This window comes from Cinclus cinclus, chromosome 3 (assembly GCF_963662255.1).
Source record: "Cinclus cinclus chromosome 3, bCinCin1.1, whole genome shotgun sequence".
NCBI lineage: Eukaryota > Metazoa > Chordata > Aves > Passeriformes > Cinclidae > Cinclus > Cinclus cinclus.
In genome coordinates, this window is record NC_085048.1 from 9,565,926 (window position 1) to 9,589,849 (window position 23,924).

The following is a 23,924-nucleotide window of genomic DNA, read 5'->3' on the forward strand; positions in this document are numbered from 1 at the left end:
TAATTCAATATTAGATTATCTTGTCCTATACAAAGTCTGCTTTGCAGAATCATTATCAAATGAATGCTGTCATTACCAGAATACAAATAACATTTTCATGAAAACCATCTACCACACAAGATAAAAAATATAACTTAAATATGCCAAAATTCTATTTAATCACTGAAGTGCATTCCTACATTTCAGAGTAGATGCACAATAATACCTTCAATAACACAAGATAGTGTTATTATTTTTAAAATAAACTTTTATAACACATGCTTAGAGCTTAACTTGTAAATCCATATTCACTCTGTTAGGTAACATTATACAGTAAAATAGTTTCCTCTGTACAACTCCTGTCAGAAGCATCATAATAACATTGACCCAAATAATTCCAGTTTTTCTCTGGTCAAAAGGGGACATGGTAACTGCAGGTAATAAAATAGATTCCTTAAAAAGTTCACAAAAACTGATCCTTATTTTTGAATGAAACCCTGGACCAGAAGTGACATTGAGGGCCCGCAGAAGGCAGCTCCCTTCCCCAGCCTGCCCCACTGTAGCCACGACGTCATCCCAAAAACCCTGAAAACTGAAAGGCTGTTTCCCCACCTGCCTCTTTTCTTCTTTTTAACCACAAAAATGAGGCAAGCACCAGCTTTGTGCTGTGTGGCACAGCAGAGGACCTGCCCTACAGCTAGGGGACTAAGAAAAGCACATGGAGAACAACAGCCAGGAAGGAAAATATGGTAATGTTGCTTGCAGCAGCTGGTGAAAGTCTTGTGAGTTGCCTCCGCCTCTTTGCTTTCCCTGGGCCACAGTCGGGAGCGCAGGGTGGGGCTGGGTATCTTATCCCTGCCTGGCACTGCTGCTGTCAACACGCGTGAGAGAGATCACCCTCCCACTGCTCTCCCCCCACGCAGGGGTGGGATGTGCTTCAGCTCGCAGTCAGGGCCAGCATGGGAGCAGGGTTTGCCCCTACATGCCCAAAATGTTTTCTTTGTGGTGTGGCTACAAGCTGTGCGATGAGCTCTGGGCCATCCATGCTTCCAGCCCTGTGAAGTTGACCTCCTGGGATAAGCTTAGCCAGGGTCAAGAGGCTCAGCCAATCTCCAAACCAGTTACTGCCTAGCTTCTCACAGAGCTAGGACAAGGGGGTAATTTTAATGCTGTTTAACTGTAACATCACTTAGACTCTGCCAAATATAAAGGAAAAACCAGTGTTTGCCTGGAAAACTCCCGTAAGTTATAACGCTCTTTAACATCTCTGGCTAGTGCTAATGAAGTTGCAACAAACATGCATTAATGCTTCATCTTGTGCATTTTTACCAACAGAAAAGTTAATGATCTTGCGAAGAGAGTGATGTGTTGAGACTAATTCCTCCCATCTGTATGCTTTGGTTAAAGCTAAAAATAGATATAAATAAAAGGAAGGATGAAATTGATTAGGCATCTTTACTTGGCTTTCCAGGGGAAGTATGCATGGGAGATGGGAACCAGGTTTTCATTCATTTTCACTTGAGATTGTATGAAGAAAAGAATTGTGCTAAAAGGTTTGGAGGACTCTTTCTGGTCTAGGGATCATCGCTCCTTAATCACCCTTGTCAGTGATGCAGCCAGCATGATGTAACATGGATGCACAGGAATCACTCTTAAGTAGTATTGTTCTCTTGAATGGAAATTGGATGTATCTACGGATGATGTCCTCTAATTCTTAGTCCTTAGCCAAATTGAGTGGAAAGGCACTCTTACTTACACATACAAACTTCCTGATTTGCAATCCACTAATAGGATGTATTACAAGGGAAGAAGTTTTCCAGCCCAACTGGATTTCTGTCTGGAGCCAGCTCAAGCCAGTAGGCAAAGCAAGCCACAGGCCGCAGGGTGTGGTCTCGTGCCTACTTTTCTTGTGCCAGGGAAATGGGAATTGATTGTTCCCATTTGAAGAGCTAATCTCTGCTTCCCACTTGCAAAGCTCTTTGCTCTAGTGTCACATAGACAGCAAAGGTATAGCTGGCTGGGTGGTAGGTTCCTTCCCCAGCAGGTCCCACAGGAAAACAAAGCAATTCTCTTCCCTCTCACCCTGCCTTTTCCATTTTCTGCTCCAAATGCTGGCTCACCCTTGGGTCCCCACCCCAGCACAGGGGGTGCGGATGCACAAACGGCTGCTGGGCCCTGATAATAGATTAGCTGAAGACAAGGATCCTGTACTGCAAGAGAGGGAGAGCTGGCTCACAAAAAGAACTTGAATTTTGCAATATTTAAAAATTCATTGTTTCAGCTCAATGAATTTCTTCCTTCATTCTGTGTTTGACTAACCTAGGAAGAAGGATGCATCAGAAACAAGAGAAGTACTTTAAAAGTCTGTAAAACGTGCAGATATAATTAAAGGTAAGCCCACAGAGGTATGAATACACTGTTATTATTTATGTAATATGTACAGAACATTGGCACCTACTATTCAGTATTACAGTGCTCAACCACTTTGTTTGTGCTCAGGAAGCAAGATGGAATTTCCCTTTCTCAGTCTGTGTCTGGTATTCTGTACTCACTGTGCTGTGCATTGTTGCTCTTCTGAAGGCATGCTTGGGTTCTCTGTGTGGAAATGGGGGCCAGTGGGTATGTCTTCATGCTATAATGATGAGTCAGAACAGAGGTCTGAACTAGCTCTGAGCTAATACAGCTGTGCTCCATTTTGGTATTTAAATAACGTGTCCAGTCATCTTGTTGCTTTCGGTTGGGCCCCTTGACATGTATAAGAACAGGAAATTCTGGCGAGCTTCAGGTGCAGTTAAGATAGAAGAAAAAATTATAGCCTAGTGATTACACCAGAAGAGCAGAGATGACTGCAGATGTCCAAATGTTACCCTAAGCAAAGTCCACTTGGAGTCAAGACTGCTGCTTCGCAAGAACCTTTGGCAATGGGGAGGATCAGTATTTGATACAGCAAGAGGTAGAAGAGTGTCAATGAACTTAAGACATGAAATTACGTAAGTCAAAGTACTGTTGTAGATCTTTCTTCTAGTTTATCTTTGCACTAATACTTCTCATTCTTGAAGATACAGAGAAGTTTTTGTTCATGCAAGTTGGTGAAACTTTATGCAAAAAAATTCAAGCCTCGGATATGTTCTTAGGGTTCTTATAATGTGTTTCCCTAGGAGAGAAAAAAAAAAAGCATTCTTCCCACTCTTCCTTGTTCTGATATGGCTGAATTATGTCATCCTAAGTGTGCCAAAAACAAACAAACAAAAAAAAATATTATTCAGAATTCTTGTGCTTGCTTCCATTGCCTCAGATATTTCTTCGAACTTTTTTCCCCTTTTAGAAATTAGAATGTTTACTTCTTACTGCTTAATGAATGACAATTAATTTGATGCCTAACTCTGAGGTTTCCTTCTTTGTACTGAGTATCATATGCAATCTTCAGCTCTAAGATCCACAGCCTGCCTCTCTCATGGAGAGTTCCTGGAACTTAATTCTCCACTAGAAAGAAAAATATACTTCTATTGAGACACGCAGCCTTTTTTAAAAAAGATAAGCACTGATACCACTTTGTTGGCAAAGTGAATGTGAATATAAAAACAAACTGGCATTATGTCTGGCTTTGCTCTCCACAGCTAATCACTTTCATTCATGTATGAGAGGCCATGCCATCAGTGACTTGTTGTCTTATAATGGCAGTCTTTGGTGGCAGTGACTCTGAGATATGAAGTTTGTTCGGACCTCAGCTGATTGTGAGGGGATCAATGCCTTGGGGACCAAAGCCATCCTGCAAGAGAAGCAAGTCTTCGGCTGACACCTCCTTCACCATTATAGCATAGACTTACTTAGCAAAGCACTTACAAGAGGGACATCTCTTTCTTGGGACAAGTTCATGATGATCTGTGCTGCAGGGCTGTGCACTCCACTCACTGACACCTCCTCTCATGCATTTCCTTTAAACATCTTGTTCTTGTTCTTGTAGAATTATTATCTTGCTGATAATGTCCACAGGAGCAATGATCATGTATGAAACTACATGGCAAGTCAGAATTTTAGAACAGTAGTATAGTAATGTAGTGACAAAAACAGTGACAAAATTTACTACAATACAATTCTATATTTTCTGTTGATGCTAAACTCATGTCCACTAGCTCAGTATGTTGTCCAGTTGCTATCTAGTCCATAAAAAAGCCAGAATATGCAGCCTTCCTTGAAGAAATTTACAGGTGCACATACAGGTAGGGGGAAACAAATGGAAATAATACCACAATTTTGAGGAATAGAGAAGACTGGCCTTTTTAGCATGCTGAGAGGCTGGCTGTTATCAAATAGGTTTATGGGTATAGTACTAGGGGAAGGCCTTTTAGTATCAGTTTTTGTGTTAAATGGGAAGTTTGAAGGATAAGTTACTCTTCTGAGTTCTTCCCACATGTGGGATAAAAAAGCTTAAAACGTGTATTTAAACACTGAAACTTGACAATGAATGCAGTTGCATAATGTGGGTCAAATGCTTCCATACCAGAAGAGAGGGTTCAGACAGGCTGTGAAGATTGAGGGAATTCAGACAACAGTACCAGTACAAGGAGAAGCTGCAGAGACTGAGTTAATAAACAGGTTAGTGGTCAAAAGCAATGGAACAGATCAGCCCTGCCTTAGCACATGAATGGCAGGGAAAGGCTGTGCATATGAAGCAATGGTGGGGCAAAAGGATGTGTGAATGGGGAAGTCCCACTGTGAGAAGAGTCTGCAGCTCCTAAACCTGTTTCTCTGGGGTTCTGGGAACAGATTAGCTAAGGGGGAGCCTTGGCTCACTGGGACAGAGCTCTTACTGCATGTATTACGGTCATTGCCAGCTAAAACATGAAATACAAACTAATTCCTACAGCATGCATCTAGCAGCATGTCTAGTGACTGCAGCATTTCAGACTCATTGATTTTATTAATTAATTTTAAGTCTCTTGACAAAATGGAATGGAGAACACGATGCATTGGGTGCCTCGATTTGGTATGCAGTGGTGATGTGGGAGAGTTAATTTCAGGATAGGATCTGCTCCTGCAAATGCATGAAAGTACATACAGGTCAGCATCTTTTACCAAGATGTAGCTCACAAGGGACATGCTAAGGATATAAACCACCATTCCAAGGCCCTGCTCTGGAACTTGGACAGAGAGCTCCAATGGCTTCCAAGCTGCAGGTCTGTCCCTCAGTGAAGGTGTAGGTAGTTAACTGCAACTGTTGTTTCAGAGAACTCAGAGATTCACACATCCATGACTGCCCCTCTTAAACTGTAGAATGACAGCTAGACTGGGGATTAGACAGGGGATAGTTAGACTTGGGGTTTGGACTAGAGGGTCATCAAATCCCTTCCAACCCAAACAGCTCTATGCTTCTCTGACCGAAGGCCAACAAAGCCATTAAGCAGAAGATCTGAGATGAAGATATTGACTTCTTCCCTGCAGAACAGCCCAGATGCAACAGAGGGCAGCCAAAGTAGGCTGCTGACTTTGGGGACTCTGTCCAAGGAAGTCATGCCTCTAAATCTTGAGCAAAGGAATCAAATCTGGGTGCTCCCCTGTCCTGGGAGTGAAGGATGTCACACACTCTTTGTTTTGAAAGAGTGCAAGCTTTTGCAGGTACCTTCATTTTTTGTGAGATGGTTTGAGAGTGTCTACCACACCTAGCTGTTTAATTTTCATGGAGGAATACCTTTGTTTTTAACTAATACATGTTAATTATTTGCTACCCTGATAGAACCGACAACACAGCTTGTCAGCTGCTGAGGGACATGAATATCATGGCACAGCAGGATAAATTCTGTTTATGTCCAGAGCTTTAGGTCCTGAAGTTTGTGGCTTTAGAGAATGTAGACCTCTTCATGATTAGGCATTAGCTGAGTGGGGGTGGTTAGGGCTGCTTTCAGTTTCTGTGAGTGCTCCTCAGTTAAGTGCCTTACCCAAGGCGTCAGAGGAAGACTGTGGAGGAAGGCAAAGACATCCAGGCTTTCCATATCCTCGGCTACTGCCTTAAACTGCAGACTGTGCATTTGTTTAGTATTTTTCATTGAAGATACCTATTCATAGAAAAAAAACAAAGCATAACTGTGTTAAAGGAGTTTATCTGAAACATCTGGAGTGTAAGCAGAGCTCACTCAGCTGTTAGCACATCCTTAAAAAGAGGAATAGCTAGGAAAAACATTTTGTAATGGACTGATATCACATAAAACTATCTAAAGCATTAAGCATTTTTAAAGCTTCCACTCAGAACAAAGGTAAGAGAGAAAGGCATTTTTTCAACTATTTTAGCATGAGTCAAAAACTTTAGTGCAATTACTAAATAGTGAGATGTATGGTGGTGGAATTGTTTTCTTCTTTTTTTTAGCAAAATACTTTAGAAAATAATCAAATAATTGTATTTATCAGATCAAATTCCAAACTGATTGTACTTAAACATTTTTCTTTTTCATGATCAGGTTGGGTTTTTCTGAGAAAAAGCACACTGAGAAGTACACTGATGTGGAAATCATATGACCTTATGCTTATTAAATGCCTGCTCTTTGTGAAGATTTGATGCTTTATACAAACACTGATTAGAATTATTGAGGACAAACAGGGTCTCCAGAAGGGTCAGAGCTAGAGAGCTGGTGTAACGTAGACCAGCTGCTGTAAGTGTTCAGGATGCCAAGATCATAACAGGGCTTCCTTCAGTCCCAGCTGGTCTGCATGAAGGGAAAGGCTGGCACGGAGGCTGTGACTTAGAGGGCTTCCCTCCCCACTAAGCACAGGAATTGGCTTTTCAACCCTGCAGCCTCCCTGGAGACAGCCCCAGGTGGCAGTGGGATGGGACACTGGGGATCACAGAGATTAGCAATGTGAATGGCAGCAGGCTGTAGACATCTGAGTATTTAGCTGACTAGTATTAGGCTCAATAAATCATTTTCATTTCTTGCAGAAATGTTTCTATCTTTATCAGGAGCTGGGAACTTTTATGTTCTTAGCCATGTCTATAAATACTGAAAACAGCGAGGATTTTCTCCTTTGAGACATCTCTATTTTTAAGAACACAGTTGGTAGTCACAGACATCTCATCCACACAACTGCTGTGCCAGCAGTAGCACCATTACAGGTGCTATTCCTGCAGCCCAGCTCGCCTGGAGTCACTGCGACAGGCAGGGCCTGACTCCTCCCTGCCTACACATCAAGAGGTCGGCAGCAGCAGCGACTGTGCAGTGCCCACAGGACCGAGAGCCAGGTTTTGTCTGAAGGCTTGATCGGCAGATGGCATCTGTCACTGTTTTCTGCAATGGAGCTCTCTCTAACCAGGCTCTTGAAGAATGGGTAAAAAGACAAAATAGCCGATTTTCTTGTGAAATGTGTGTTTTAAAATGTTTCTGACATGCAGAGATCCCTCTCATTTTCAGAGTCTTCTGAAGATGCAGAATTTATGCTCATATTGAATGAAGTTATCAAGATGCAGCACTGGCAATGACTACCAACACCAGAACTGTATTTATCAACAGCACCACCCTCCTGTACCAGTGATCCCATCCTCAGGTCTCTCAGGGGACGGGAATAATTGGCTCTTTGCCCAAAATCACCACACAATAACTATTAGCACAGCAGTTAACTCGTAAATTAGTAACTGCTGAGATGCATTTTTGTTTGGTGTAACACATATGCAAATGGCACATCCCACAGGTGGTGCTGGGTGTGGGGACTTTGGGAGTCACCAGGGACCACTGGGGACCCCTCAAACAGGTCTCACCTCTTTGTCTCCCAGGCCCTCAGGTGGACACCACCTCCCATTGCCACACTTCCTGAAAGGTCTAAAATCACAGAATCACATAATTGTTAGGGTTGGAAGAGATCTCTGGAGATCATCTAGTCCAGCCCCTGCCAAGGCAGGGTGTCACAGGAATGTGTCTAGGTGGGTTTTGAATGTCTCTGGAGATGAAAATTCCACAACCTCCCTGGGCAGCCTTTTCCACTGCTCTGCCACCCTCAATGTGAAGTTCTTCCTCATGTTGAGGTGGAACTTCTTGTTTTAGTTCATTGCCACTGCTCCTGTCACTGGGCACCCCTTAAAAGTCTGGCACCAGCCAGGCACTTCAGGCTGGAAGGGGCTGAGGGGAGACTTCATTTCAGTCTTCAACATCCTCCTGAGGGAAGTGGAGGGGCAAGTAGCAATCTCTTCTCTCTAGTGACAGTGACAGGATCCAAGGGAGTGGCTTGGAGCTGGGTCAGGGGATGTTTAGGTTACATATCAGGAAAAGGTTTTTCACCCAGAGGTTGGCTGGACACTGGAAAAGGCTGACCCAGGACAGCAGTCACAGCCCCAAGCCTAAGAGAGTTCAAGAAGGGCTTGGACAACGTTTTAAGGCACATGGTGTGACTCTTGGGATGCCCTGTGCAGGGCCAGGAATTGGACTTCTTGATCCTGATGGGTCCCTTCCATCTCAGCAAATTCTGTGATTCTATGATCCTCTTGGCATCTGCCTTCGATATTCTTATATGCATTAATGACATCCCTTCTCTGTTTTCTCTTGACTGAACAGGCCCAGCTCCCAGTGTCTTATCATAAGGGAGATGCTCCTGACCCCACATCGTCTTTGTCGCTTCCGCTGGATCCTCTCCAGTAGTTCCTCGTCCCTCTTGCACGGAGGAGCCCAGACCCGGACGCAGTAAATGAACGTGAGCACAAACACGCCCAGCCCAGCGCCAGCGCCGTGCCGAGGCGGGAAGGACACTGATGGGGACGTGCCCCTCCCGCCGTGCCCGCGCTGAGGGGCGGCGGGCGGCGCATGCGCGGCGGAAGGGGCCGGGGGCCGCCGCCTCCTCCCTCCGCCTCTCCGCGGGCCGGGCCGGGGCGCGCAGGCGCGGTGGGGCCGGGGCGGGCAGGGGCGGCGGGGCCGAGCGGCGGCGGCGGCCGGGGGGAGCGGCCGGGGAGGTTCAGCCGCGCTCTCGCTGTCCCTGTCCCTCCGCGCCATGTTGTTGTGAGCCCCAGGCGGGCGGGAGGGGAGGCAGGAAGGAGCGGCGCCCAGCGGGAGCGGCAGGAGGAGGAGGAGGAGGAGGAGGAAGGGGCCGGCGGGCGGGCAGGCGTGTCCCAGCGGCCGCTCCGGCTCCATCGCCGCCAGCCAGCCCGTGAGTACCCCCGGGGGGCCGGCGCCGCGCTGGGAAGGCCGCGGGCGGGCGGAGCGGGCAGGCTGGCCCCCCTTGCTCCAGCCCCCTTTTGTCTGCGGGCTCGGCTGCGCGCCGAGGGAGGGGAGAGGGAGGGGAGGAGGAGGGTGGAGGTGGAGGAGGAGGAGGGGGCCATGTTGTGGCAGGTCACCGGGCGGCGCGGGGCCTGCGCGGCGGCCTCGCCGCCTTTGTGTCCGCCCGGGAGCGGCGCCGAGGTGGGGACGGAGTGAGCGCCGTGAGGGGCGGCGGCGCCGGGAGAGCGGGCGAGGGAGGGAGGGGCGGCATTGTGCGCTCGGAAGGGCTCGGGGGGAGCCGGCCCCGGCCCGGCGGGGTGTGCGGGGCCGGGTTGGTGCCCGGGAAAGCGTCGGGGGCCCGGGACAGGCGGGGGCGGACGCAGCGCTGGGGCTACAATGGGCTCCGGCTCGGGGGAAGCGGAGACGGGGGCGGCGCTCGGACCCCACGGGCCATTGCGTGGCCGGGATCACACGGGCTTTGTTCGAATGTACGAAAAACTTGTGTTATTTTTTTAGTGCTCTTAAAGATAATAACCGCTTCCTGAGCGTGCAGCGAGAAGGCCAAATGCCTTTGGTAGCTGATAGCACACAATGAAGCGATAGGGTTTGATTCTGCTTGAAACGTGCCTGGGCAGACTACGATAACAAAAAGTTGAGGAAAATGCCTCCTGTCCTGAGTGGATCGTGCGTACAGCGAGCAGTTTGGGGTTAATCTCCGGGGCAGTTATTGTGCAAAGATTTTTGGGTTTTGTTTTGGCATTTTTTTCTTTTGTGTGTTTCCTAAAGCCAGACGCTTATTTCCTTGAGAGAAAATTACTGGTTTTTGGGAGTGTTTATATTCTTCTGGTTTGCAGTTTGTAGCGTGATGACTTAATATCCAAATGTGCAGCGTGTTTGAGATGTGATAAAGAGGTTCTTACCACCTGATTTCGGGATGCTTTTTTTCTGAGCATTTAGGTGTGTATGAGCAATGAGAATCGGTAAAACTCTTAATTCGCCTAATACTCACTTATATGCTACATGTTAACAAAATACTTTGAGGTTTATTTTACTTTCTCTTTGTTGCGTCTCCACTGGGAGATCAGGCCTTCATAGTTTCAATGAGCTGATGGTGAAGCTCTTCAGGTATGTGGGATATGAATGTATTTGAAGCATAATTACTATGCCATGTTACCATTTTTAACATAAAGCATGGTTTTTTTTGTTACATATAGTCACGTCTAGGTTTAAAAAGAGATGTTAGCAACAGTCGCAGTTTTGTTGAGAAGCTGAGGGAAATCTTGCCTACTTTGCTCAACAACTCTGTGTCAACACGAATATAAATATGCTAGGGAAGTGGGAGAAGGAAACTCGAATAAAAAGGAAAATGCTAATTCAGTGGTGATGTAGTTTGGGTTATATGTGTGGAAATGACACCAAATCACCTGACAGTTTTCTGAAGTGTTCAGAGTTGAAAATTTGGAATTTGGCCCAGCAGAGTGGTTAGTAGGCAAATGCATGTGAGAAACTGCTTGATAATGCACATTCTGCAGTTTATTATGTGGATGTTGTACATAGGAAAGTCCATCTTATTTGAATACTATTTTTCTGCATTGATAAGAATGGTTTGGTTTTATTTTTTTTTCTTGTAGTATCACTGTGTAGTACCGAATCTTCTGTGTTAAGGATGCTGGCACAGTGCTGAGGCAATTGTAGTTGTATCTGGTATCGTGATTGAGCTAATAGTGCAAGCAGTTGGCTGAAAGAGCTTGCCTGTCTTTTTATGAGAAGGTGCCTCTTCTTATGACAGTTTATATTAAATCTTACACTGGATTGTGGAGTGCACTGAAGGCTTTGTGTAGCTGTTTTCCTTGGGTATTTCTCTGCACTGTTCTCAGTGGGTCAGATGTTGAGGATGTTTAGGGCCAGTGTGTTAACAGAGCATCAGCTTGCTGAATTCTGTGAACTAGGTATGATTTTAAACAGTGCTTTGTAATTCACTTTTAGATGTTGCCCCTTCTCCTTGATTTAGTGATATCTGAGTGTGCATTGAATAATCAGCATGTGAAGAAGCACTCTCCTTGATAATTTAATCTTTCTTTGTACAGTGGTTTACAAAATACCAAAATTATTAGACCACGTTTTTATACACAGGCAAGTAAGCCAGTAGAGGGTTTGAATTCCTGCTTGTATGTCTTTCTGCTTTTTTTTTTGGATGTGGAATTACATGAAAATTTGCTGTCTTGCACTAAAAAGAAGCCTAAATTCTCTTGAATGTTAAATTCTGTGTTGAGAATCTCCTGTAAAATGCATTGTATTTTCTTTTTAAAAAGTTTGATAGAAACTCTACAGAAGAAACAACATAAGACAGTAGACATGATTTATAAATGCTTCTCATTGTATGTATCAAAAGTTTAGGTATTAAGAGAGTTATTAGTCTTCTTTCTGGTCAGGTAATTTAAGTGAAAGTGTTTGCCTCATTTAATTGGGATTTCCCCACCCATAACGTTACTGTTGACTTACTTATTCTACATAAGCCAGTGCCCAGGCCTTTGTCTTGGGAATGAGGAAAGAAATTTTTCCTTTAAAACCTCCTGTAAGATTTAATACTAATTGTATAGTGTTGCTAGTAATGAAGTTGGAGGCATTTCACAGACATATAGTGGAAAAGCATTTTAAATTACATCAAAACATGTAAAGGATCCGCTTCTGTCTGCTCTCGTGTCATTCCAAACAAGTTGTGTAAAATTTATGCAATGGCTTGCATGCTGAAACTTTGCAGCAAGATTTAGTTTGGATCTCACTGGGAGTATCTGCTGTGGCTTTTAAAATAGGAGGCAAGAGCTGATATGTGAAGTGTTTAGCTTACAAATAAAGACCACTTATCTCTAAGGATTATATGTCATTATTGCTTAACAGATGCTTTTTCTAAACATGGTTACTTAAGAGCCATTCTGAGGAGGTTATGACAACCATCTTAGGAGTTAAAAAGGAAATGCAAAGCTCTATAGCAAAAGCATCTCAGTAATAATCCATGTTTGACTTTTTTGCTGGTTCTCTGTATATGCATCATTAGTGCTAAACTCCAGTGGTGACATGATCTGTCCTCTGCAGACTATGCTAAAAACACATCTGCAGCCCTTCTAGGCAGGCTTATTTTCTGACAACAAATATTTGTGTGCCTTGGACTAAGTAATCTGGTGTATGTTTTGTAGTTGTGGTGATTTTTCATTAAGATATTGTCAAAAGTCTCAGGTAATAGGTGTGGTTGTCTGTTTTTCCATATAATGCTTCCAGGATGTAAATCCAGGTGAACATACATGGAGTCATGTCAGAGCTATATGTTCATATCTTTGCTATTGGATTTCATCCATGGTTTTTTAAGAAGAGTTTTGAGTGATGGATTGAACTAGTCATATAGTCATTTTGCACGGCTGATATGAAGTTTCATGTAGAATTAGATCATAAATCTCTTCAAAGAGGAAGTGAGTTTTTAAAAGCTGCATTAAGTTCTGTAACTCTTCACGTGTGTGCATTGATTAAATACAAAGCTAGACTTGCTGGAAATGACAGTGTAGTTGATCTAAAAATAAGGAGTCTGGCTTGACTCATATTTTTCAAGTATGTCTCCTCCGTGATATATATTGTTTCAATTTTAGTTGGTACAGTGGTCCATGGTCATGGTACAGTGATGAGTTAGTCATGTAGTCTGAAGAAGTTGCAGAACTCAAGCTACTACAGTATTTTGACAATGAGCAAATACCTATTGTAACAGTACTGAGAAGACAAAGTAGCTTTAGATCTTGCATTACTCACAAAACCAAGACTGTTCAAGATTATTTAAAAAGTACTACTGCCATATAACTTTCTATATATTGTATTTTTCCTTAAAGATGTGACATTTGGTAGTCTGTAAGACTCAGTGGATAAGGTAGAATTGTGTAGAGGGATTAAAGGATTGGTTTATTTTGTCTGTATTTGAGATCTAATTGTTGTAGTCTGGTTTAATATCTATCCACATGTTAGATTTTAATTAGATTTACCACTTTCCTTTAGAATGAAAAATAAGACATTTCTTGGACTTGAATATATTTTTTCTCCCTTAAAAAGTACTTATTTTATATTGTAGGTGGTATTTTGGGTTTTATTTATGTCCATTCACATACTAAAAAGTTGATAATATGTCAGTTATGGTAGATTAGGAATGCATGGAGGTCATTGAGTGTGGTTGTTCAGGCAGGGACAGGTGTTTTTTTCCTGAGAGGACTTTTTTGATACCTGAGTGTTTTGCTGTTGTCATTTATAATGCTTTTAAGCCAAGTTTTAAATGTTTCAAAAGTGAGCTGATGAATTTAATTTTAATATGAGTCTGAAATCTTTATTTTGTGAAGACCCCCACCTGTACTCTTGTGCGGGTTAGATGTTTAATGTGAATTACTATGTTAGAATGTGATGTGGCTTAACACATTTGAGAGAACAACTGAGGCTGGGATGTAAGAGTGAGATGTAGTTCAGATAGAGAAGTTAGTTTTCTGTGCTACTTTGTTACATAGTCTACTAATTATAGAATCAGACATTAGCAGTATAACAGAATCAGTGGTTTTACACGTCGTGCTGAGTAATAATGTAAAAGAAACTGCTGCCTTTGTGATTGAAAATTATAGTTTGATTTTTTTAGCAAGGAAATATGTGGGCTAGCATATATAATGTATTGGGCTCTACCATTTAAATATTTTTTTTTTTTGGAAAAACTTGTGATGCTTTTTTTTTGTTTCCTTTAAAGTTCTAGTTTGGCAGTGGCATTTAAAATTTAAAGTTTAAATTGGTGAACATATTTCCCTGTAAGTATTGTTCTTGCCTGGACTTTGTTGTGTTTTTTTTGTTGTTGTTTGTTTTGGTTTTTTTGGTTCTAATTATAAGAACTGTCTATCTAAAGATATGTTGGAGAGCCTTTTATGTTCTCAAGAGCTTTTCTTTTAAGCTTTCTCTGTGGAATGAGCATTTCGTGTGTTCTCCCAGCCATGGATGAAGTGTCCTGGTTGGAGATCAGAGACACGATGTGTGTGAACATTGGTCTGGAAGCCAGTGGGGTTGGAGTAGGTATTGCCCCAGCTGGAGCAGTAGCTTCACTAACATCAGGGCCCAGTTCAGGTGGAAACACTCCTCACACCATCCCTGTAACTGTAGTGTCATGTGCTTCCAGTATCCAGGTGCCCATCAGTTGATGTTCTCCATGCCACAGTTGGAATTTTTTCCAGTAGCAGGCTGGAGGGCAGCCACTTTGTCTGGTTGCCAGTGTGTCTGGCAAACACTGCTGGCCCACAGGAGATAGGGGCTCATATAGGTGATACAGTAGGTCATTGATTTGCTTTTCACTGGAACAGTTGCTGTGTTTTGTGTCAAATCCACAACTTTAAGAAAATTATGTGTGAATTAAGCTGGTTTTTCAAGGCTGTAATAATACAATCTAAAACTTGCCATTAATTTTGTTAAAGCAGTTGTACATGAAATGGCATAAACTCATTCTGGAATGTTCATTTGGAACCGTTTGTTTAACTTGCATAAGCATATCATATTTCTGAGTGCCTATTTTTTATCAGAATATGATAAAACAATTAGTTTTGAATTTATGCAAAGCAGTTGGTTCAGTTTGACAAGGTACTTACTCTTGGTAGGTTTTATGAGAAGTAATAGGCATTTAGTACTGAGTCTTAGTTGTCACACTTAGAGGTAAGAATGTTTTATTTAGGTGAAATAGAAGTAGAATGAAGTGTAGATTAAAATGTAACTCCTTTTGCATATGGTAACCTAAAAGAAAAAAAAAATCCAGTTTGAAGCCTTTTGCCCTTAAATGTTTGATATAGTTTCCCAAGTTTCTTTTAAAAACTTTTGTTTGGATTTGAAGGTAGGAATTACTTTCCCCCACAGGATTTTGGTAGTGTGCCACAGTTTAGGTCCACAAGGAACTTTTTGCACCTTCTCAAGCCCAAGGACATAGGGACTGTACTCAAAAAATGTAGTAAGTATTGGAGCAAATGTAAATAAATAAAATTTGCTGACTTTACAAGCAGGAATGCCTGTTGTGTCTTCGCCTTTTTTGTCACCTGTTCTTTCTCATTCTGTAATTTCTTTAGGCATTTTGTTTCTGGCTCTCTGTTTTACTATTTTCTTCCACTTATATTGACCTACATAACAAAATAGAAAACCTTTTACCTGACATCCTGCTTCCTGCTGTATCACATTCTTTAGTACTTGTGCAGAAGCCATAAAGCAGTTTTGTAAATCTAAAATTCTGCAATATTTTATTTGTCCATTTGGATGCACTTCCTGAAAATGAGGATGATGAGTTTTTTCTCACTAGAGGAAGTTGCACAGGTAATGGTGCTGATTTTCACTAGCATTTCTCAAGGCTAATATGTTGTGTAGGTAAAATTATTCACAGATAAATAAATGCTGAATAGGAGTTGCATCTCCCTTCTGCCTCCTGCTTTCCATCCCCAGTGATCAGAGCCATGCCTTTATCAGCAGCTTTGTTTAGTTCAGTTAGGTCCATCCAAATACTTCTGGATTCCTTTCAAAGGTGAATGTCATGAATCTCGTGTGTTTTCTGGTAACATGAATGGGGGAAGCAGAGGAACTACTCTTGATTTTCAAAGTGCTTTTGAGGTGGTTCTATGCCTTAGGAAGATTTGGTGAAGGGGAAGCTGCTCTTTGCTGTGCATTATCCATGTGACAATAGTAGTTTTCAGCTTACTGTAATCATCATGTTACTGTTGTGCCATTTTTTGACTCATTTGCTCTCAGTCTTTCATAGCAATATAAACCAGCAGAAATCAAGGACAGATCAGGGGACTTGTCCATTTAAATTCTTTGAGTTCCGTGTACCAGTGTTCTTTGGGGTTTAGATTATTTGGAGGTTACTGTTTTGTTGGAGATGTTTTGGGTCTTTTGTTTTGTTTGTTTTTTTTGAGGGGTGGTTATTTGTTGTTGTTGTTGGAGGTTTTGTTTTGCTTTTGCTGAATGGTTTGGGTTGGAAGGGACCTTCCAAGCTCCCACCCTGCCATGGGAGGGAGACATTCCCCTAGATCAGGTTGCTCAAAGCCCCATCCAGCCTGGCCGTGAACACTTCCAAGGATAGGGCAGCCACAGCTTCTCTGGACAATTTATGCCTCAGCATCCTCATGGTAAAGGTCTCCTTGGAGCCTTCTCTTCTCCAGGCTGAGCCCCCAGCTCTCCACCAAAACCCCAAGAGCTTCTCCCCAGCATTGTGCTCCATCCAGTTTTCTAGGGGTAGTTCTCTGTCAAGTAAGTCCCGGGAGCTTAAGGCCTTAACTGGTTATTTCAAGTAAATACAGGATGTGGAAAAACCTTGTGTCTACTTTCATATGTGAAGATAGGTGATACTTTTTAACTGACATTGGGTGATACAGAGAAGCGAGTTGAAAGAGTCGTTGAGAGCAGTAAGACAAACAGATCAGCTTGGCTGGAGTAACTAATGGATTGGGAAGAATCTTCAAATTAGTTAAGTGCTAAAGGATCTCAGTAAGAGAATAAGAAGTTGATAAATATACCTCATTAATTGCAAGCAATGAATTCCTGGGAAGACCAGTAAAACATTAGCTTGGTCTTCTGAAAACTGTATGAAATATCTTCAAAAGAACTGAACATAAGGCAAGACAACGTCTTTATTAAAGATTATGATTTGTCTAGTAGCATATTTAATTTTTTAATTTGTGGTTAAAGACTGGGGAATTTCTTGTCAGTGGCCCTGATAAGGGGTTATTGAGGAATGAACTGTGGGAATTATCAATGCAGTGTCAGTAGTTGGTAGGCAGTTCATGCCATTAATAAGATGCTTTAACTTTTGGTCAGCCCTGAAGCAATCAAGTAGTTGGATCAGATGATTCCTTCCAGCTGAACTATTCTATTGTATGTTAATTGACAGTAGTATTGGAGGCCTTTGATAGCCCAGGGAAAGATCTAGTGGGTTATCCCGGAGATCCATGTAGTATTGAGGCTTAATGTACTCTAATTTGGAAATTATCAAGGCTAATGGAAGAACTCAAGGTAGCACACACATTCAAGAGAAGAGCAGGAAATTCAAACACACCGCATGGAACTGGATTCAACATTTGGTTGAAATGGAGAATTCCTTATGCTAAGTGTACATTTGACACACTGGTGTCCAAATTAACCAATCACTGCCTCAGAACTAACATCATCGTCTTACAGAACCCATAAGAGGCACAGAAACACACAAATCATTAATATTCTCAGTCTGTTCTTTATCTGCTCCAGCTGCAGCAATAAAAATTTAAGTGGTGGACAACAGTTACTGTTGTCAACAGTTACTGATGGCCAACACTTGAGAGACTTGAACTACTTTGCAGGTTGAGTGGGAGTCTCTAAGCAATAATTTACAGCGTAGAAGTCAACAGAGGCTGGAGGAGCATGCCTTGCATGAGAGGTGATAGCTAAAAATCTTTGGACACTCAGCTGAATAGTAGTACATGCACAGCTCCTCACTACAAGGTGCCAAAGCCAGCACCGTTCATTTGAGTCAGCACACCACCATTGTCACCTTCCATATTAAAACAGTGGTGACCATCCAGTCACTGACAAGGTTAAGTATAAACTCCTTAATCTAGAGATAATCATCCCTGATTCTCATAAGCATTTCTTTAAAATGTTTAACAGTGAAAAGAGTTATAAGGGATAATGAACTAAGTATGAAAACTATTTCACTTGAAATTTTGACATTTTTTAATTTCCCTCAACACCAAAAACAAATTTTTCTTTCCTTCAACACCAGTCTCTGGTAGCAGAGCATTTGAAGATGACTGCTGTGTGCTGTGGCGTCATCCTTTTGTTCACTTCCCCATCGGGTCGCAGATAGGTTAGTGATCTGTTTGTCATCAATTTACATAATTTCAGAAATGAAGAATTGTCTAGGATAGAAAGGCTTAGTGATCGTCAATCAGTATGTAATATTTGGAGTTACAGAGAAGAAGTTTTTTGTAAAGTCAGGATATATTTTTTAGGATATTGGGACTACCTGTGGATGCTCTTCCCACATGCTGAAGCAAACAGCTACAGCAGTGTGGTACTGCCCAGGCTACTTGTCCCATCTGTTCTGAGTTCATCTCCATGTACTTCCCTCCCTCATGACAAAGGTAGTTAAACACGTCATTAGTTCAATCTAATTATTTTCGGTTGTGAATTTTAACATGACCTGTGTGTCTTTGCTTCTTGCTTTTGAAGAAACAAGAGTTGATAAGCAAGACTAACAAGAGAAAAACTTAGGCTTTAGCAGCATTCTCCAAAATCCAAAGGGTAGTGGTGCTATAAACAAAAGAACATAAATTATGTCTTTACACAAAGTTTCAGTTGAGCTGCAGTTGCTGCAACTCGTTTGTGTTAGAATTGACAAACATCTCAAAGTTTTGTGAGTAGCTGCTGTAACAAAGAAAAACCCTTCCTTGGAGGGAAAGAGGAGAGAACAAAGGGAAGAGTCTTACTGAGTTCAAGAGCTTTTTGACACTTCTGTGGTCTGGAGGAGAAGCTATTAGTTTCAGTTTTTGTAAGTAGCCATCTGACTTCTGTGGGGTCTGTTAGAACTAATATAGTCATAAGAAAATGTATAGATGCTATTAAATTACCAAAATGTGCAAATACTTAACAGGATGAAACAGACAATTTGTAGCAAAAAGTCTGCCTTGGTTTTAATAAGATTATTTTGTTTGTTGTTCAAATGAGATAGACTAATATGTTTGTGCAATAGGAATTGGGAAATCATTTTCCCATATGAGACCTCACAGTCATGTAGCCATCCCTTGAAACAATGAACATAATCTCTTCATTCAAATTGAGAACAACTTAATGTGTTTCCTGACCTTACAGTGGGAATCTTCAATCATTGGTTCTTCCTTTTATAGATTTTACTTAAAACTGTCCCTAGAAATCTAAATATGCTTGCAGTCCATTTTTATTTCCCATCTTTCTTTGCAAATTTTAGTTCAGCTTAGAAGTGTGGTTGTGAAATACAATATTTTAAAGTGATTTCAAAATAATTTTCCTAAACAGATATTTTAAGACTTTTTCAAGTGTTAATCACCTATACAACACTTTATATAAATAAATACTTTAATTGCTAGATTTTCATTGTAATAGCTCAAGTTTTATCTTAGCTGATTGATGGGGCTGTTCTCCCTGTAAAGTTGACATCACTCTGAATCTGTTCTGAAAATAATTTCTTTCTGTTTCTGCAAGCAACAAGTTCTCTAATAACTTTTTTTGTGTAAGTATTATATTTCTGTGCTTGGGTTTGCTCTGGTTAAATTTTGAGTTTGCTGTTGTCATCACATAGTTCCAGTAGCATTTAGTTCCACCAAACTAGACACCCAGATTATGGTTGTTGAATGTACGATTTAGGCAGCTTCTCAAACTTGCAAATAACTAAAACTTTTCAAGCCTCACAAACTAGGAAAAGAAATCTTAGATTGACAGAATTTTCCATTGTGCCTAGAGGAGAGCTGAGGGGGAGGGCATTTGATTCCTGTTTTGGAAAATCTGTTCCCTGTTAAAACATCTTGTTTAATAAGTTGCTGGTGAGATTTTTGTGTCACAGTAGTGCTGTATGAGATGGGGGAAATACTGTGAGTTTTTCGAGTGAATTGTAAGGTGGGGTCTTTTCTTCTGTTAAAAATTATTAGATGTCTTGCAACTTGCTTAGTGAGATATCACCTTATTGCCTGCTTGTGACGACTCTCAGTTCTGATAGCAGACATAACTGGATTTGAAGTAGCTGAAAAAGGAGTATTTTGTGATGTATTGCAGCGTGGTTTCATGTAATAGGACTGAAAGAAAAACACTGAGAAGTTTTCAGTCTTTAGTGCTTTAAAGCACTTCCCTAGACAGAGAGAAGAAAATTACAGCATTGATTTTTGCAGACACTTGGTTTGTATTTTTACTATTTTCCAGCATGTAGTGCATGGAATAGGCAGCTTAATGTGAACTGTCATCAGGGCAGGGAAAAGGACAATAATTTCAGTCACCTGACTGTGCAAGCAAGTTTGTTCTGTGTGACTTCTATTCTTTAGAGACACGTTTTCTTAATTACTCATTCCAATCACATTTGCTGTTTCTGTGTGTCTGCACAGTTTCTGACCTTTTCACCAGCATTTTGAGCAGGTGATGGTTTTGGCCAGTGAGGAACTTTGACCAGTCCCCTGCCCCCCCACTGCATATTGTCTCATGTGGCCTCAAGTGGTGAACTGGTACCCCCGGCATGTGGACTTTGTATTAGTTGTGTCTTTATTAAATATCTTATTAATATTGTATTAATGTCACAAGGACCAGTGTCCTTGTGCTAACATACTGTATGCTTTATATTTCCACCTGCTTTGATGTCTCCAGATGCCTGGCAAGCGTTGTTGAATGTCTTCACATGAATGGCTGCTTTATTCTCACTTTACCAATTTGGTTTCTTGTTGTTCTTTGTAATATGTCTTACACTCAGGTCTTTGAGGCAGAGTCCTTCATACTTTAGTGCTTATTCATTAATTACCGTAGAGAGAGCCTCGTTTGATATTTACAGCAAACAAATAGCGTGTGGTCAGCTGTGTATTATCTTGGATTTACATATAGATAAACTATGGTGTGTGCTTGTGCAGCAGTGGCTTTGCACAGAATGCATTCAGGTCTGTGAGGAATAGCTGACAGCAGCATAAACCTGAACAGTAGTGCTATTCCAGAGGGAATGTGGGCTGGGAGGAGCCTTGGAGCACCAGAGTAGGAACCCGAGACCTGAGCTGGTGGTATATGGAGCCAGCTGGAGTTTTTTTGCATTCATTCCCATGTGCTCCAGCTTCTAGGTGAGACTGTGAGTGAGGCCTTGTTCTAAATATGGTTATTTTTTGGATGTGGAGTTTTGTCGTAACGTTAAAACTTGCTTTAGGCATTCTAGGAGAGTTTTACATGACATCTAGGTTGTGGGAGCCAGTAAACTTGGCTAAAAATAACTGCATATAGGCATTCAAGCATTTGGTATTTGCAGCAAATTTCTTGATATATTCTTACTCATTTCCTTACATAATTCATGGTGTCAAGAAAATAAAAAGATGGGTTAGCATTAGTTCTTTTGCTTAATCTAAGTTCTTATCTGTTTGCCTTTTTTAAAATGTGATTTAAAATCGGTAGTTTTGAAAATATAGCACTGCTGTATTGCACAAAGGAGCTGCATTTAGCTTTCTGAACTACCCTGATTTGGTACCAATTACATTAAATTCAGGGTGAAGAAGGCCCTTGTGTGTCTTCATGAAGAGTTATGTGAAAGCTTTTTTCTCTTCAGTGTAAAGACGAGGGGAAAAGCAAAGTGGATAAATAGTGAGGGGAAGCACGTAGTTGGGTAAATGATTTCAGGGAATACTGTGTGTGAGGATGAATAACATGGAATTTAGACATCTAACCACAGATTTTGGCCATAAAATTACCATCTGATTTTTTTTTTTAAAGGATAATTCAAATGTAGCTTGATTTAATCCACAGTTCCTGCTTTTGCCTGCCCTATGTACTGTGCCTGTTTGTGTACAAATAGCAGCTTTTGCGTGTAACTGCTCTTAAAGTTTTGGCTTTCAAATGAAAAAGTTGAAATATTTGGTTTTAAATCCATTGAATCACATATACATCAATATCAGTCTTTGAACTAATTTTTGTTAAAAAGCTTTTGTCACTTCAATTTTAATTCTATATCTATTTTTTTTTACTTTTGTTTACTGTCATTGGTATAAAGTGTTTGGTGTTACTTTAGACTGTCATTTACTTCTTTAAAGGACTATGCCAGCCAGCATTTCTGAGATATTAATGTCCAAAGCTAGGCTGCAACTTAGTGAATTAGAAGTGAGGCGTACTGAGTTAGAAGCAGTCTCTAGTTTTTTGTTTTGTTTTTTTTTGTTTGTTTGTTTGGGTTTTTTTTTTTTTTGTTTGTTTTTTTGGTTTGTTTTTTTTGTTGTTGTTTTTTTTTTTGTTTGGTTGGTTTTTTTTAGAATCGGCTGTTTTTTTCAGCTTTTAGGTAATTGTAGAAATCAATGGGTAGTTTAAATACATGTTGTCCAAAGAGAACATCCTTAGAAAACAGCTGAAATAATTGATAACAGCAATTTCTTTAAATGTCCGTTCACCTGTTGTAGACAGATAAATAGAAAACACATATGCTTCCCTGTAGCAAAGGAGGAATTAAAAAGCACCCTTAAAATAAATATTCCCTGGCTCTCCTTGAGGTTATGCAGCGTTTAAAAGCTCAAAAAAATTTAAGGTGGATTTTGAAGCAGACTGACATATACTTGAAAATTTGGGTTTTTTCACTGTTATTTTTTGCTGGGGATACAGAGAAGTTGTTGTGTTGCGTCAGAACCTTTCTTTGCAAAAGCTAGTTATTTGTAGTGGAATGAGGAGTCATGAGAGGTCTAAAAATTCTGATTTTTTTACTTTTTTTTTTTAACTATTCAGCTGTTCAATTAATTGAAAGGAACTAAGTAGTTTCATCTCTGTAGCACCCACTTTGAGAAGATCAGACTATTTTGGTATTCCCTAGTTTCTTCTTGCCTGCTCAGGAGGGAAAAAAATTAAAAGCAGAACTGAAAGTCCAACAGCTTGTTCAAATGGTACTGGATCATGAGGGAGAAGAATTCATGATGCTCAAAACTTCTGAGCAGGAAAATTACTGGGAGAACTTCAGTTTTTCCATGCAGTGTTGCTGAAAACTAAATGCTTGAGAAATTAATATTTCGTGCGGCAAATGCATCGTCCATATTGTGGAGTAAACAAAATGAAATAAATGCTCTGAAGAAGGGGTTTGTTACATATCAGTTGCTGGGGATGGGAGGAATGTTTGTGATACCAGCTCCACAGTAACACAAAATAAAACTGTTTCCTGGAAATCTGTTTGAGTGACTTCTGGAATTCCCACAGCCCCACTTTCAGTAGGGATGGGGTCTGTGTGTATGTACATACATATGAAATAATTTTCTTCAAATAAATGATATTGTTTATAAAGGACCACATTGTTTTTAAGATGGTCTCAAAACCCCATAATTTGTCAAACAGAAATTTAAAGTCTGTTTGGTTTGGTGTTTTTTTTTTTTTTTTTTTTGTTGTTGTTGTTGTTTTTGCTTGTTTGTTTGTTTTTTGGGGTTTTTTGTGGTTTTTTTGGGTTTTTTTTATACTTTTCAGACATCTGTATAGGGGAGATGTTCTGTTTCAGATTCCTTGGTTGTAGACAGAAAAACGAAGACAGTTGAAATTTCTAAAGAAAACACATAAGCAAAAAGAGTATTGATTACAATATAGAAAATTAATTTATAGAAAGTTTTACTTGATTCAAGGCCTGGGGATTCCAGTATTCCAATTCTTGTTAACACATTTAAGAAAAGCTGATTTACTCTATTAGAATGAAAGTCAGGTTCCATTAATCATTACATTGAAATAAATCGTCCCTAGTTCTGCTTGTGTGTAGATATGTTTAGGGTTTATACAGTTTTCAGCTTCAGAAAAGGCAAAGTTTTAAGCCTTTTTAGTAGTATATTGCCTAGAAAGCACTCAAAGATTTTTCATTTACTTAATAAATTTTTTTGAATGAGAGCAAATGATGAAGTAATGAAGATTGACATCTCAAACCAGCAGCACATCAATTTAATGTCACGCTTCTGTTACAAGAGTAGCTGTATAGTTATTACTCACTGACCAAGCTTTTCTGTGTAGAACAGGATATTAATGGTTAGAAATTTGGCTCTTGAATTC

The 23,924-nt window shown here is 40.8% G+C and overlaps 1 protein-coding gene across 12 annotated transcripts in view; it reads left to right on the forward strand.

The window, feature by feature from the left end:
* Positions 1 to 2,195: 2,195 nt before the first annotated feature.
* The window catches only part of PUM2 (pumilio RNA binding family member 2), a 73,462-nt gene continuing 51,733 nt past the window's right edge, over positions 2,196 to 23,924 (forward strand). For 2 of the 12 annotated variants that reach the window (XM_062489668.1, XM_062489677.1), the window contains exons 1-2: positions 6,322 to 7,512; positions 8,514 to 8,649. In XM_062489668.1, coding sequence (XP_062345652.1) covers positions 8,644 to 8,649 — 6 coding nt within the window. In that variant the 5' untranslated portion in view covers positions 6,322 to 7,512; positions 8,514 to 8,643. Of the gene's footprint in view, positions 2,371 to 6,311; positions 7,513 to 8,513; positions 8,650 to 9,066; positions 9,100 to 9,331; positions 9,351 to 23,924 lie in introns of those variants that run through there. The other 10 variants (XM_062489671.1, XM_062489673.1, XM_062489672.1 and 7 more) reach the window with 10 other exon arrangements.